The 16,515-nt window shown below is 45.1% G+C and overlaps 1 protein-coding gene across 1 annotated transcript in view; it reads right to left on the bottom strand.

Annotated features, from left to right (window-relative positions):
• Positions 1-1,875: 1,875 nt before the first annotated feature.
• The window catches only part of KCNMB1 (potassium calcium-activated channel subfamily M regulatory beta subunit 1), a 72,579-nt gene continuing 57,939 nt past the window's right edge, over positions 1,876-16,515 (bottom strand). The window contains exon 4 of the mRNA XM_069202013.1: positions 1,876-2,310. Coding sequence (XP_069058114.1) covers positions 2,017-2,310 — 294 coding nt within the window. The 3' untranslated portion in view covers positions 1,876-2,016. The remainder of the gene's footprint in view (positions 2,311-16,515) is intronic.

Here is a 16,515-nt window from a genome sequence, read left to right as displayed (position 1 = left end):
CTGCGCTGGTCCCCGGCACACTCCAGATGGCGGGAGACTGCCTTGTGTAAGGGCAGGTGCAAGTGTCGGCTCCGGCTCCTCCCATCACTCTAGCACAGAAAGACCCATCAGGATATGCAGGGCACACCTCAGCTCTCTTTGTGTGACTGTCTAAACTGAATTCACAACCAGCCATGTATTCCCCAGCCATGCAGAGGCACAGAATGGTTAAGCAAGAAAATGCCCACTTTCTAAAACAGGCATTTTCAAACACGAAGTTTAATAACCACCTTTGCTAAAAGATGTATTTTTAAATTGTGAGCTCACAGATCCCATACTCCATATCTCTATCTTATACCAATGGGAAAAAGATAGTTCAAGTCAATCCCCATGTTAACTTATGGGAGAGATAGGCCTTTGTAATAGTGAAAACCGAATTTGGCAGTATGTCACTATTAGGACATGCAAAACACACTAGTACATGTCCTTCTTTTTTAATACTCTGCACCCTGCCTAAGGGGCTATCTTGGGCCTACCTTAGGGGTGCCTTACATGTACTAAAAGGGAAGGTTTGGGTCTGGCAAGTGGTTGCACATTTAAGAAAACACTTACCTTTCTTCCAGAGACGCATTCGTGTCTTCTCCATCCTTTTTCCGGCAGCACACAGGCTCCTAGCCAATCACGATGCTGCTGTTACCAGCATGACAGCAGCGTCGTGATTGGTGTGAGCGCCCTGCTTAGGCCCTTACAAAGGGAGTGGGAGCCTGTGCACTTTCTCCACCTGGCTGCTCAATGCAGCCAGGTGGAGAAATGCAAAGTGCACATGTCTGTTTGGCTGGCCCAACACGGCTGGCCATCAGACATGCGCACTTATTGTGCACTCCACTCCTCCCACAAGCAACGGTTCTCACTTGAGAAACAAGGTACACATCAGCAGAAACTCGTGTGGCACATCAGAGAATATACATTTATGAGATGCCACTTGCACAACTCTCTTCCCAATGGCCAATAGCCATTCTGTCATCATCTCCCCACTCACTTCCTGATTCCTAAACCCATCTGTTCTGCTGTATTTAGAAACACATCTCAACATCAACATTTTAATTTGCAGCCTTTCCTTACCTACTATGCACTAACAGTGTGCAACGGCAGAACGATGAAAGTGTAAATTTGCAAAGCATTTCAATTTCTTGGACTTTACCTGTTTATTAGCACATGCAGAGTGTGAATTACCAGACTAAGGCGGTCATTCTGACCCTGGCGGTCAAAGACCGCCAGGGCGGAGGACCGCGGGAGCACCACCGACAGGCCGGCGGTGCTCCAATGGGGATTCCGACCGCGGCGGTAAAGCCGCGGTCGGACCGGCAACACTGGCGGGCTCCCGCCAGTGTACCGCCACCCCATTGAATCCTCCAAGGCGGCGCAGCTTGCTGCGCCGCAGAGGGGATTCCGACCCCCCCTACCGCCATCCAGATCCCGGCGGTCCGACCGCCGGGATCCGGATGGCGGTAGGGGGGTCGCGGGGCCCCTGGGGGCCCCTGCAGTGCCCATGCCACTGGCATGGGCATTGCAGGGGCCCCCGTAAGAGGGCCCCTAAATGTATTTCACTGTCTGCTGCGCAGACAGTGAAATACGCGACGGGTGCAACTGCACCCGTCGCACAGCTTCCACTCCGCCGGCTCGATTCCGAGCCGGCTTCATCGTGGAAGCCTCTTTCCCGCTGGGCTGGCGGGCGGCCTGAAGGCGACCGCCCGCCAGCCCAGCGGGAAAGTCAGAATTACCGCCGCGGTCTTTCGACCGCGGAACGGTAACCTGACGGCGGGACTTTGGCGGGCGGCCTCCGCCGCCCGCCAAGGTCAGAATGAGGGCCTAAATGTGAAAAAAGGGCAAACACAATTAATGTTGTCTGATTTATTTTATAACCAATAAAATAAGCATAGCAATATGGTCTTTTTAAATGATCTGTAAGGAGAACATTTGAGTGAAATGGTTATGAGAAACAGTAATGAGAAAAAAGGAGATCTGGAAATCAATTTCTTAAATTCCGTACAAGTTGGGATAGTTTTTCTGAGCAGCAAGCACAAACAAACGCCGGCTAATTTTCACCATCATGATAATTGAAACCCCACATATTAGCATAAATGTGGGCCAAACCATGGTCTCCAGCAGCCCTCTCCAGCTATAAAGTTTGGTGAGGATAACAGTTTCAGGAGTCCATTCTGGATTATAATAGCAAGGGAATCGACGATACTTTCTGAAATTATTTGCAATTTCTTCCACTTTCTTCTGTACCTCTGTATAGTTCTGTGAGCATTCGGGGATGTAGGAGCACTGCAAGTAAGTGCAAGGGGTAGATTAAAATAAAATCTTGTGAAAAGTAAAGAGTCATGCAAACAGTTAACAAAGCAGTCCATTAGCAAACTGTGGGCGGGTCATAAAAAAACCCAACTTAATGTAGGATAAATGCATAGTTATCTACCTGCTTTTATTTAGCAACAGAAGAGCTTTGAATGCTTGATTTTCTTTAATCACAAAACACTTAGCTGACAGAAAATATTTCCTGCTAATATGTTTATCACTTTGGCCTCCAAGCCCCTATTCACCACCAATGTTCACAGCTGAAAAACACCATATATCAGAAAAAATCCTGGTCCGACCACGCCCCTTAACAGATCTGTACCCCTTCCCTCTTTTATTTCAGTTACCTGGTGCAGTTTATATCCAGAGTGTTTGAGATATTAAGAACTCTTTCCAAAAACAAATAATAGTTTTGACCAACAAAGGTTAGGCCGTTTTCCAAATAATATTTTTGAACAAGAATAGGCAGAGCCAAACAATCTTGTCTATGTGAGATCTATTGGCTTTAGTAGAGTTAAATAGAGTGTCATGGAATGGCATGGAGTGGAATGGGCTGGAGTGGAGAGACATTGTGTAGAATTGAGCAAGGTTTCATTGTGTGGTGTGGATTGTCATTCTGTGGCATAGAGTTGCATTGTTTGGAATGGAGTGGAGTGATATTGTGTGGTATTCTGTGAAGTGGAGTGGCATTGTGTGGATTGGAGGAGAGTGGTATTGTATTGTGTGGAGTGGAGTGCAATTGTGTAAGTACAGTGCCATGGTGTTACGTGGATTGGAGTGGAATGCTGTTGTGTGGAGTGGAGAGGCACTGTGTTGTGTGAAGGGGACTAGCATTGTGTGGTGTGCAGTGGAGTGGCATTGTGTGGAGTCGCACTAAGTGGGGAGGAGTGGAATTGAGCAGACTGACCTTGTGTGGAGTGGAATTGTGTGTCACTGTGTGAAATGAATGGAAAATGTGAGGAGTGGAGTGGCTTTGTTTTGCGTTGTTTGACATGGCATGGAGTGGCACTGTGTGGTACAGAATGTGGTGGAGTGGCAATGTGTAGTGTGGAGTGGTAATGTGTGGCATTGTGAGGTTTGGATTGAAGTTGCATTGTGTGTCATGAAGTGTAGTGGCATTGTTTGGCATTGTGTGCAATGTAGTGGAGTGCTATTTTGTGGTGTGTAGTATGATAGTGCCCCTTTGAGTTCAGTGGAATAGTACAGAATGGAATGGATGGAATTGTGTATCAATGAATGGAGTGGATTGGTACTGTGTGGCATGGAATGGACTTTTGTGACATTGTGTGGGGTGGGGTGGCACTCTGTGGAGTGGAATGGAACTGTGTGGCATTGTGTGACGTGAAGCAGAATTATGCAGCATCATGTGGTGTAGACTGGAGTAGAGTGGCATTGTGTGACATGAAGTTGCATGGCGTGGAAGTGTGGTGGAGTGATTTGGAGTAGAATTGTGTGGCACTGTGTGTCTTGGAGTGGAACTGTGTGACATGGGAGGACTGGAATGAAGTAGAATGGACTGGAATTGTGTGGGATTGTGTGGAGGAGATTAGAGTGAAACTGTGTGGCATTAGGTGGCAGGAAGTGGAATTGTGTAACAGTGCATGGAGTAGAGTGGAACTGTGTGGCACTGTGTTTAGTAGAGTAGTATTGTGTGACATTATGTGACATGCATTGGAGTGGAATGGAATTGAATTGTTTGGCATTGTGTGGCATGCAGTGGAGTGGTGTGGAGTTGAATTGTGTGTCATTGTGTGGCATTGAGTGGAACTGTCTGCCATTGGGTGGAGTGGAGTGGAATTTTGTGACACTGTGTGTTATGGAGTAGAATGGACGTGAGTGACATTCTTTGGAATTGAGTGGAATTGTCGAGCCTAGTGTGGAGTGGAATAGTGTGGCAATGGAGTGGGGTGGAATTGTGTGACATTGTTTTCCATGAAGTGGAAGGAATTATGTGGCATTGAGTGGAATAGAGTGGTATGGATTGGAATTGTGTGGCATTATGTGGAACGGAGTGGAGTGGAACTGTTTGGCATTGAGTGGGGTGAAGTGGAATTGAGTGGCCTGTAGTGGCGAGAAATCGTGTGGAGCTTTGTGACATGGAATGAAGTGGAGTGGAATTGTGTGGAATGGAGTGGAATGGAATTGTGTATCATTGTTTCGTGTGGTGTGGAGTGGAATTTTGTAGCATTGTGTGGCATGAAGTAGAGTGGAATTTTTATGGCATTGTATGACATAAATATACATCTCATTATCCCTCTCTCTGTTTCCTCTAAATTGCACTGCTACAGTCACATTTCACCATAGCCAATCAGATGGTTGTATTACGCTTGTTGGGCTGCTCCAATATAGCATTACAAATTAAAATGCCTTAAGCTTCCATTTTTTTTTACAGATGTTTGCACACAGATTAAATTATAGCAATGAAATGCAACATGTAGAATCTATGAGTTGCACGCTGCAAATGTTAAGGAAAACACAGTATCTGCCTATTAATGAAGTGCCATACCAGTTTCAGGTCAAGGGAGGGCATGAGTGTAGCTTCAAATATATGATTATACAAGGCAAGCACGTTTATGACAATGGTAGCTGCATTTTATTAACTGAATGACAAAAAAGAAAGAAGGGATGGGTGGGAAAGGAAAGATGCACCATAGACAAAGGGGGTTGGGGGAGAAGAGATGGTACCTCAATCATAGCATCAGCAGCGGACAGACACTAACTAAAATGAATCGATTTGTGCTTGGCTCATGCTCAACAGAAAAAACAGGAAGTGATGCCAGGCATGGCCTGGTCAATTAGGAAGTAGCAAAGTAGAGCGAGAATGATGCCATTCATTAGTAAGCAATAAAGGGCTGTTAGGAATTGGCTTTCTGGTTGGTAGAGGTAAGCACCCTGTTCAAGCAGGAACCACAATCCTAGTCTGAGTAAGTCACAATCACACCCTAGGTTACCTTGTGCTCAGCCTCTGGTAGCGTGTCACAGAGCAGTCAGGCTTAACCTAAGAGGCAATGTGTTAAGTATTTGTGCCATATCTCAAACAGTAAAACAGTGAAAATACCACACAAAAAGACACCACATCTTGTTAGAAAAATAGAGATTGATTTAATGAAAAAACAAGACTAAATGACAAAAATGCATAAGTAGATCTTGAGTTATGAATTTTCAAAGATTAAAACGCAAAATATTGCTCAAAAGCATAAAACGCCAACCAGGGATATCTGTATTAAATCCAAAGGTTTAGGCCAACCATAATGGAGAATGGTTCGAATACAGTTCAGATAAGTCAGACTGAAGTTTTACCTTCTCAAGAGTTGGGCCAAGAATCCAGTTCACGGGGAAGAAGTTTGCTGGGAGGAAGAAGAGTGTAGCTGGTGGTGGTTTGCAGGCACGGAGAGTCAGCTGAGCTTCGCAGGCGAGAAGGCTGGAGTACTGTGGTCACAAGCTGCAAATTTTGTTGTGCGAAGAGATAAACTTGCAGCAGCTCACATTGATTCTTCGAGCGAACTGACCTGTTTGTGCTCACAAGGAGCCCAAAAATTTGATTTCAGGAGCCCAAAAACCACTTCCAAGGGCCCAGGACCTTAGAGGCACCTCTTGGGGGCCAGGAGCTTGTTGGAGATGGGTCCAGGAGCTGTGGAGAGTCTGTTATGTCCCTGAGGCTCTAATCAGTAGGCTAGCAGACTAGCCCTTAGAGTCGCTCTAGCATCCTGGGTTCAAGATGGAGGTTTTAACGGTCCAGTTCTCCTTCCTTGTGCAAGAGGGCAGCAGGTAACAAGTCAGTACAGCAGGTCAGCAATTCCATGTAGAGCAGCAGCCCAGCAGAGTGGCAATCCTTGTAGAAGCAGAGCAGTCCTTCTTCCTGTCAGAGTATCCACAGGTCTAGACGTGTACTGGGTTGGTGGTGTTTGAGGTCCAGTACTTATATCCAGTTGTGCCTTTGAAGTAGAAGAGACTTTGAAAGCATGCCTTCAAAGTGCACAGAGTCCCTGCAATTCCTGCTCTGGCTCCTAACTCACTACAGGGAGAATTCAGCCCTTTGTGTGGGGACAGGACACAGCCTCTTCAGGTGTTACTGTGCGCTCCTCTCTCCCATCCTCCACAGGGTGGCCTATCAGGCTGTGGATAGTTCATCAGTAACACCTAAGCTCACTTTGTGTGTGGCTGTCTAGAGTGAATGCACAAACCCAGCTATCACCCATCCAGACATGTATTCATAAATAGGCGGCAGAAGGCACCAAATGGTTAATGTAAGAAAAATGACAACTTTATCTAACTTCACCATAAGTTGTGATTTTAAATTGTGATTCCAGAGACAGCAAATTTGTGGGTCCCATCTCTTCCCAATTGGAAATTACACTTATATAGTGTAATAAGGTGGTCTTAATGTTATCCTATGGGAGAGATAGGCTTTGCAGTTGTGGAAAATGAATTTAAGAGTTTTTCACTACAAGAACATGCAAAACTTAAAAGTTCATGTTCTACTTTTTAAAATATACTGTGCCCTGCCCTTAGGCTATCTAGAGCCTACCTTAGGGGTGACATACATGTATTAAAAAGGAAGAGGGTTAACATACCAGGTTGACATGGCAGAATAAAACTGCCCTCACAGGTTCTGAGCGATGCTGGAAGGGCAACTGAAATTGGTGGCACATTCAGTGCTGGAGGCCCACCAGTACTATTTGACACACAGGTCCTAGGCACAGGCAGTGCATATTACTACGGACTTATAAGAAAATTGAATATGTCAGTTATGAATAAGCCAATGTTTTAAGAAGAGCGCACATGCATTTTAGCACTGGTTAGCAGTGGTAAAGTGCCCAGAGTCCTAAATTCAGCAAAACAGGATGTCTGTAGACAAAAAATCAGGGGAGACCATGCCAAGGATGCCAGGTCTAAGAAGGGCTAATTCCTATATTGTAAACAATACTCCTCCCAGAAGACAGCACATGTGCTGTCGGGAGACGAGATCTGAAAAGCTTTTTGATACCCAAGGTTTTTTGGATGTGAAATTCAACTACAGTCAATTGGTTAACTTTTTACTGTGTTATGTAAAAATACCAAGGTTTGTGGTCTAAACCATTCTGCTAGGCAGGACAATGACATATTTTAAAATATTATTTGAAAAACTGGGCATTTAGATGAGTTTCTTTGAAAAAGTTGTAAGCATAATTCAAAGTAGTGATACTCAATCAAAACATCTGGTTACTAAAACAGAAGTATAGACTTTAACGTGTCAGGTCCCTGCACAATGGTGATTATCAGGTCAGGGTCTTGATGTTCAGAAGACTTTCTATCTGCATTCATAATGTTCCAAATTTTGCAGCATTGTGACCTCTGTGCCATTAAGGGACATGGTTCACACAACAGACATATTGTGGATGCAAATGCTGATATGTAGGTCTGCTTTTGCATAGAGGCCTCTATCTCAACAATTGCAACTTTATACATGGAGTCCCACCCCGAGTTCTGCCTCATTAATATGCATGAGTTGAATGGATTGCTAATTTTTATTAAAATACCCTTTGTGGCGTAAAGGCCTTGAGTATCCTTTGCACCCAAAAGACAGATTTGATCATTTCACTGCTCTAGATAATTATGAGCATCAAGGCATAGGTCATGCAGAGACAGACAGGACATGCCTCTTGCTGTCAAGGACGAGATTCCAAGATTAGGATATCTAGTGATGGCTTATGAAACTGAAAATTTTAATCAGTAAGGTAATGGTGCCTAATAGATATATGATTAATAATATTGCCTCTTACAACACAAAACATTGATGAATGGTAGAAAAAACAAAACAATGCATAAATAATGTACTTCGGATAACTCAGCAGCATTACAGAGCCACAGAAAGGTCAAGAGAACTATTTTGCCACTGGCTGCTGAATAAACAAACAAAATAAACATAGCTGTGTGGAGGGGGAAGCTCTTTTTTGTTCTGGCATTCGCCAAGACCTTATGATTTTATTAAAATATGTGTAATGTACTTATTTATAGGGGCTTTCAGCAATCTGTCTTCATCCATTATTCTGTTGTGTCACTCACATTTCCCTACTGCCCAGTACAACATATAGCATGGGGCAGGGGAGCAACCTACTTAAGCAACTGTTTAACTTCACTTTGAGTGACTGCATTTTGCTATCTCACAAGGAGCACATCCACACGCAAGCTAATTCCTTTCAGCACCAGTGTTTTTGTTTTTACTTTATAATTACTTTATTGTGGTGTTTTTCTTTAGAACCTGATGTGACAGCAGGAAACTTCTGATGCACATTACATCTTTATCAGATCACAGCTCCTGTCAATGCTGTTTTGCTTTTCTGGCTGCTGTTTTTTCACAGCACACCAGATTGTATCCATTTGAAACTGTTCTGCATCAAGTTCTGCTCTTTTTACTTTTTTATTGCTCTCCTTTCATTCCTTCTTACTAACTGGTGCTATTATGTGTTGTGATGGAGTTGTTCCCAACAGTCCAATGCCACTCAAGAGGGAGTGTGGCGCCAGTCAAGGAGTCCCACGGACCCCAGGTACAGTATCTTAGAAATCAGGCAGAGTCAAAGACGTGGCATGAAGTAGGAGAAGTGAGGCGTCACTGAAGCGGGTGCAGTATTGGTTCCTTACTGCTAGTCAGGGGAGGTGAGGTGTCGATTCTTGATGGAGGCAGCGGAGGTGAGGTGGCGTCGGCAAGGCGTCTGTTCCTTACGATCTGGTGGGGTTGATAAGAACAACGGGGCAAGACATGATGAGGCGACTTTGCAGTTTCACTTTCACACGACGGGGTCACATGCACCACAGTGGAGTCGGGTGTCATGGACGTCAAAGCGCTGCGGCGGAGTCAGGCCTGCAGTGTTGGTTGTGGTCATCACACTTCAGCGGGGACCACAGCTTCAGGTGCAGGCAGTGTGCCTGGTTCTTCTTGTTTTTCTGACAAGCTTTACTTCCGGGGGCCTAGGAACTGGAGTTGGTATCTCTTGGGAAGTCAGGGTCTCCAGCAAGGGAACCCAGGGGCTGGCAGGTGAAGTCTTTGCTGTCCCTGAGACTTCTTAACTGGAGGCAAGCTCATTCCAAGCCCTTGGAGCAAATTCACAAGCAGGATACACAGCAAAGTCCAGTCTTTGTCCTCTCCAAAACAGAAGCAGCAACTGCAGGCCAACCCAGCAAAGCACACACAACAAAGGGGCAGTACTCCTCCTCAAACTTCAGCTCTTCTCCTCGGCACAGTCTCCTCTTGATCCAGAAGTGTTCTAAATGTCTGGGTTTTAGGTTCAATACTCATACTCATTTCTGTCTTTGAAGCAGGTAGACTTCAAATGAAAGTCTTTGTAGAGCACAAGGCCCTGCCGTTCCTGCCTTGGTCTCAGACACACTCTGAGGGTGTATTGTGTGAGGACAGGCACAGCTATTCAGGTTCAAGTGTCAACTCATCCCACCACTCTAGCCCATGAAGACCCATCAAGATATGTAGGGCACACCTCAGCCTCCTTTGTTTGAGTGTCTAGAGTGACTTCACAACCAATCCAACAGTCATCCTCACCCAGAGGTGTATTCCACAGACAGGCAGAGGCACAGGATGATGAAGCAAGAAAAATGCCCAGTTTGTAAAAGTGGCACTTTCAAGCATGCAATTTAAAAACCACCTTCAGTAAAATATGTATTTTTAAATTGTGAGTTCAGAAACCCCAAACTCCACATCACTATCTGCTCCCAATGGGAAATTACACTTAAAAGATATTTCAAGGCAATCCCCATGTTAGCTTATGGGGAGATCGGCCTTGCAATAGTGAAAACTGAATTTTGCAGTATGTCACTATCAGGACATGTAAAACACACTAGTGCATGTCCTACCTTTTCAATACACTGCACCTTGCCCATGGGATACCTTGGGTACACCTTAGGGGTGCCTTACATGTACTAAAAGGGTAGGTTGGTTTGGGTTTGTCACGTGGGTGCACTTGTCACGTGGGTGCACTTGCCAGATCGACATGAAAATTTAAAAAAGAAAAAAGGGAGCACACTGCCTCACACTCAAGCAAAAAGTTAGCCCCAATGCATCATGGTAAATGCAGTCACTTCGTTTTGTGCTGAAAAAGTAATCAAAAGTCTTTCACCTAAGTAGGTGCAGCAAGTGCTGTGTATCTCTGGACACGTGTTTCTAGGTTTAGCCCGTCATCAGCAGAGAGCAGCCAAGTCTGTGGGGTTGCTTGAAATGCCGCCAAAAGTCTTCTCAGGTTTATGTACCACTCGCTGGCGCACAGGTGCCTCTCCAGAGCTCGTCAGCTCGTTAGCTCAAGGGAGCAGTCATTGGACAAAAAGAAAAAAGGGAGCACACTGCCTCACACTCAAGCAAAAAGTTAGCCCCAATGCATCATGGTAAATGCAGTCACTTCGTTTTGTGCTGAAAAAGTAATCAAAAGTCTTTCACCTAAGTAGGTGCAGCAAGTGCTGTGTATCTCTGGACACGTGTTTCTAGGTTTAGCCCGTCATCAGCAGAGAGCAGCCAAGTCTGTGGGGTTGCTTGAAATGCCGCCAAAAGTCTTCTCAGGTTTATGTACCACTCGCTGGCGCACAGGTGCCTCTCCAGAGCTCGTCAGCTCGTTAGCTCAAGGGAGCAGTCATTGGACAAAAAGAAAAAAGGGAGCACACTGCCTCACACTCAAGCAAAAAGTTAGCCCCAATGCATCATGGTAAATGCAGTCACTTCGTTTTGTGCTGAAAAAGTAATCAAAAGTCTTTCACCTAAGTAGGTGCAGCAAGTGCTGTGTATCTCTGGACACGTGTTTCTAGGTTTAGCCCGTCATCAGCAGAGAGCAGCCAAGTCTGTGGGGTTGCTTGAAATGCCGCCAAAAGTCTTCTCAGGTTTATGTACCACTCGCTGGCGCACAGGTGCCTCTCCAGAGCTCGTCAGCTCGTTAGCTCAAGGGAGCAGTCATTGGACAAAAAGAAAAAAGGGAGCACACTGCCTCACACTCAAGCAAAAAGTTAGCCCCAATGCATCATGGTAAATGCAGTCACTTCGTTTTGTGCTGAAAAAGTAATCAAAAGTCTTTCACCTAAGTAGGTGCAGCAAGTGCTGTGTATCTCTGGACACGTGTTTCTAGGTTTAGCCCGTCATCAGCAGAGAGCAGCCAAGTCTGTGGGGTTGCTTGAAATGCCGCCAAAAGTCTTCTCAGGTTTATGTACCACTCGCTGGCGCACAGGTGCCTCTCCAGAGCTCGTCAGCTCGTTAGCTCAAGGGAGCAGTCATTGGACAAAAAGAAAAAAGGGAGCACACTGCCTCACACTCAAGCAAAAAGTTAGCCCCAATGCATCATGGTAAATGCAGTCACAATTCGTTTTGTGCTGAAAAAGTAATCAAAAGTCTTTCACCTAAGTAGGTGCAGCAAGTGCTGTGTATCTCTGGACACGTGTTTCTAGGTTTAGCCCGTCATCAGCAGAGAGCAGCCAAGTCTGTGGGGTTGCTTGAAATGCCGCCAAAAGTCTTCTCAGGTTTATGTACCACTCGCTGGCGCACAGGTGCCTCTCCAGAGCTCGTCAGCTCGTTAGCTCAAGGGAGCAGTCATTGGACAAAAAGAAAAAAGTGAGCACACTGCCTCACACTCAAGCAAAAAGTTAGCCCCAATGCATCATGGTAAATGCAGTCACTTCGTTTTGTGCTGAAAAAGTAATCAAAAGTCTTTCACCTAAGTAGGTGCAGCAAGTGCTGTGTATCTCTGGACACGTGTTTCTAGGTTTAGCCCGTCATTAGCAGAGAGCAGCCAAGTCTGTGGGGTTGCTTGAAATGCCGCCAAAAGTCTTCTCAGGTTTATGTACCACTCGCTGGCGCACAGGTGCCTCTCCAGAGCTCGTCAGCTCGTTAGCTCAAGGGAGCAGTCATTGGACAAAAAGAAAAAAGGGAGCACACTGCCTCACACTCAAGCAAAAAGTTAGCCCCAATGCATCATGGTAAATGCAGTCACTTCGTTTTGTGCTGAAAAAGTAATCAAAAGTCTTTCACCTAAGTAGGTGCAGCAAGTGCTGTGTATCTCTGGACACGTGTTTCTAGGTTTAGCCCGTCATCAGCAGAGAGCAGCCAAGTCTGTGGGGTTGCTTGAAATGCCGCCAAAAGTCTTCTCAGGTTTATGTACCACTCGCTGGCGCACAGGTGCCTCTCCAGAGCTCGTCAGCTCGTTAGCTCAAGGGAGCAGTCATTGGACAAAAAGAAAAAAGGGAGCACACTGCCTCACACTCAAGCAAAAAGTTAGCCCCAATGCATCATGGTAAATGCAGTCACTTCGTTTTGTGCTGAAAAAGTAATCAAAAGTCTTTCACCTAAGTAGGTGCAGCAAGTGCTGTGTATCTCTGGACACGTGTTTCTAGGTTTAGCCCGTCATCAGCAGAGAGCAGCCAAGTCTGTGGGGTTGCTTGAAATGCCGCCAAAAGTCTTCTCAGGTTTATGTACCACTCGCTGGCGCACAGGTGCCTCTCCAGAGCTCGTCAGCTCGTTAGCTCAAGGGAGCAGTCATTGGACAAAAAGAAAAAAGGGAGCACACTGCCTCACACTCAAGCAAAAAGTTAGCCCCAATGCATCATGGTAAATGCAGTCACTTCGTTTTGTGCTGAAAAAGTAATCAAAAGTCTTTCACCTAAGTAGGTGCAGCAAGTGCTGTGTATCTCTGGACACGTGTTTCTAGGTTTAGCCCGTCATCAGCAGAGAGCAGCCAAGTCTGTGGGGTTGCTTGAAATGCCGCCAAAAGTCTTCTCAGGTTTATGTACCACTCGCTGGCGCACAGGTGCCTCTCCAGAGCTCGTCAGCTCGTTAGCTCAAGGGAGCAGTCATTGGACAAAAAGAAAAAAGGGAGCACACTGCCTCACACTCAAGCAAAAAGTTAGCCCCAATGCATCATGGTAAATGCAGTCACTTCGTTTTGTGCTGAAAAAGTAATCAAAAGTCTTTCACCTAAGTAGGTGCAGCAAGTGCTGTGTATCTCTGGACACGTGTTTCTAGGTTTAGCCCGTCATCAGCAGAGAGCAGCCAAGTCTGTGGGGTTGCTTGAAATGCCGCCAAAAGTCTTCTCAGGTTTATGTACCACTCGCTGGCGCACAGGTGCCTCTCCAGAGCTCGTCAGCTCGTTAGCTCAAGGGAGCAGTCATTGGACAAAAAGAAAAAAGGGAGCACACTGCCTCACACTCAAGCAAAAAGTTAGCCCCAATGCATCATGGTAAATGCAGTCACTTCGTTTTGTGCTGAAAAAGTAATCAAAAGTCTTTCACCTAAGTAGGTGCAGCAAGTGCTGTGTATCTCTGGACACGTGTTTCTAGGTTTAGCCCGTCATCAGCAGAGAGCAGCCAAGTCTGTGGGGTTGCTTGAAATGCCGCCAAAAGTCTTCTCAGGTTTATGTACCACTCGCTGGCGCACAGGTGCCTCTCCAGAGCTCGTCAGCTCGTTAGCTCAAGGGAGCAGTCATTGGACAAAAAGAAAAAAGGGAGCACACTGCCTCACACTCAAGCAAAAAGTTAGCCCCAATGCATCATGGTAAATGCAGTCACTTCGTTTTGTGCTGAAAAAGTAATCAAAAGTCTTTCACCTAAGTAGGTGCAGCAAGTGCTGTGTATCTCTGGACACGTGTTTCTAGGTTTAGCCCGTCATCAGCAGAGAGCAGCCAAGTCTGTGGGGTTGCTTGAAATGCCGCCAAAAGTCTTCTCAGGTTTATGTACCACTCGCTGGCGCACAGGTGCCTCTCCAGAGCTCGTCAGCTCGTTAGCTCAAGGGAGCAGTCATTGTACAAAAAGAAAAAAGGGAGCACACTGCCTCACACTCTAGCAAAAAGTTAGCCCCAATGCATCATGGTAAATGCAGTCACTTCGTTTTGTGCTGAAAAAGTAATCAAAAGTCTTTCACCTAAGTAGGTGCAGCAAGTGCTGTGTATCTCTGGACACGTGTTTCTAGGTTTAGCCCGTCATCAGCAGAGAGCAGCCAAGTCTGTGGGGTTGCTTGAAATGCCGCCAAAAGTCTTCTCAGGTTTATGTACCACTCGCTTTAAAACTGCACACACAGACACTACAAAGGCCAGTCTGAGACATGTTTACAGGGCTGGTCATGTGGGTGGCACAATCAGTGATGCAGGTCCACTAGTAGCATTTGATGTACAGGCCCTGGGCACACATGGTGCACTATAACAGGGGCTTATTAGTAAACCAAATATGTCAATCATATATAAGCAATCATAATCACAATTTACACAGGGAGTGATTGTACTTTAGCAGTGAACAGCTGAGGTATGGTGCCCAGAGTACCAAAGCCAGCAAAAAACGAAATCCAACACACAGTCAAAAATAAATACTGCAGAGGTGAAAAAACAGGGGAATCCAAGCCAAGGATGCCAGGTCTAGCAAAGATTTTTGCTACTCCTTTGACTTTGACAGGAGACTCTGATCTTCAAGAAGCTCATAACTACAATATCTTGGAGTGCAAGGGAGGGAGGGATGGACAGGGAAGACAAATAGAAGAACGTAGATAGGAAAGATGAATGTGTGGATGGATGAAGTGATAGAAGATAGGATGAGGGAGAGAATTCAAGATGATGGAAGGAGAAAAAAGATGGAGGGATGGATGGAAGAATGGATGACGGGGAATATGTAAGAAAAGAAAAAGACAAATAAGGATGCAATGAAGAATGCAAGGAAAGGAAGTAAGGAAGGAAAGATGGAGAAGGAAGGATGGATAAAACAAAGTGCAGGAAAGAAATAGGTAAGGTGAAAAGAATGAAGGATGGAGTGAGAAGAGCAAATACAGAAAAAAGGATGGAGAGAAAGAATAACAAAACACTGAAAGAAGGATAGGGAGAAAGACGGAAATTTAAGAATTCCCTCAAGAGAGCTATCTGCTGAATGACTGCTAGGTCACTTGCTTTACCCATTCGCTAGAGCTATTTGGGACATGATTGAAAGTCAGGGCTGTATCAATTCTTTGGCTCCTCCCTTAAATCCACAGGCTAACCAAGTAGTCAGTCTCTTCATGTGCAAATAGATTGTCAAAGCAATAATGTGATTAACATAATTACTACTATAGACGCCCTACAAAATATACTTTTTGAGGTTGCCTACATCTGTAAATTTGTTCATTTGGTAAATAGTGTTCATAAAAGATGCTAGCTTATTGCAAATGTCGCATAGCAGCATGCACATTATTAAAAAGAAGGGCTTTACATTAACTATCCCAAAAACCTCAATGATCCCTGTGGTATAGCTGGACGTCCCAGGGCAGTAGTGTGCATTAATGATAAACTTGTATAATTTACAGCACAGCTGTAGCTGCCCTTCATGTGACTCCTCAGGGAGCAAACATCTTAAAAAATAAGGCTTAACACTTCGGGGAATAATTTACGACTCATTACTACATCGTGAAAAAATGGACCAGGATACATTTAAGAAGGCAAATGGGATTTAGCTTGAGAACTTAAACCTGCAATATATGATAATAAAAAAAACACGAAAAGTTTCAACTACTATGTTAGAACAGGATGAATAAGCTAAAGTATGTGAAGATTGTTTTTCAACGGAAGACTTTTTTTTTATGCTTCAATACGTTTGTTAATTTAGCCGGCAGGTTACCAAGCTCCCACTAAGTAAAGAATGTTGCAGCAAGCACGTCGGGGTATCCGAGTCTGCAGGGCTGGCAGCAGAAGCGGTGTGAGTAAATGGGTTTTACTGCTCGGAAATGTGTGAAAGTTTCTTGGGTGCCAGTAAACAAAGTGCAGCTACGGATGAAAGGAGACAACGGGGTTTTCAGCACAGTGATATGTTACCTGGGTAAATTCACTGAAGCTCCCGAACAGTGCACTCTCTGTGGACTGAGGGCTCCTTGTTTCGAAACGTGAACCTGAGAAGTAGATGTTCCATCACTACCTACAGCATTCACACATCGAATGTCCGCCTTTGCACTCACCATCCCTTCTTTGTTGCATATCTTATTGTTTTTTTCTTTTACTGACAATTTCAAAGACTGCAGATAACCAAATTCTACATCACCGAAACAAACATCCATTTGAAATGCAGTGTTACCTTCACTGCAGGTATGACCCACACTGCAATTACAGTAATCCAGTAATAGTGCAGGATCTGGAATAATACAGAGACGAGGGTGGGTTAGTGCTGGAGAGCTGTCTACCGACAGATTTGGGGGACCTTTTGATTGATCTG

This window comes from Pleurodeles waltl, chromosome 7, assembly GCF_031143425.1.
Source record: "Pleurodeles waltl isolate 20211129_DDA chromosome 7, aPleWal1.hap1.20221129, whole genome shotgun sequence".
Lineage (NCBI taxonomy): Eukaryota > Metazoa > Chordata > Amphibia > Caudata > Salamandridae > Pleurodeles > Pleurodeles waltl.
This window is presented reverse-complemented; position numbering and strand designations above follow the sequence as displayed.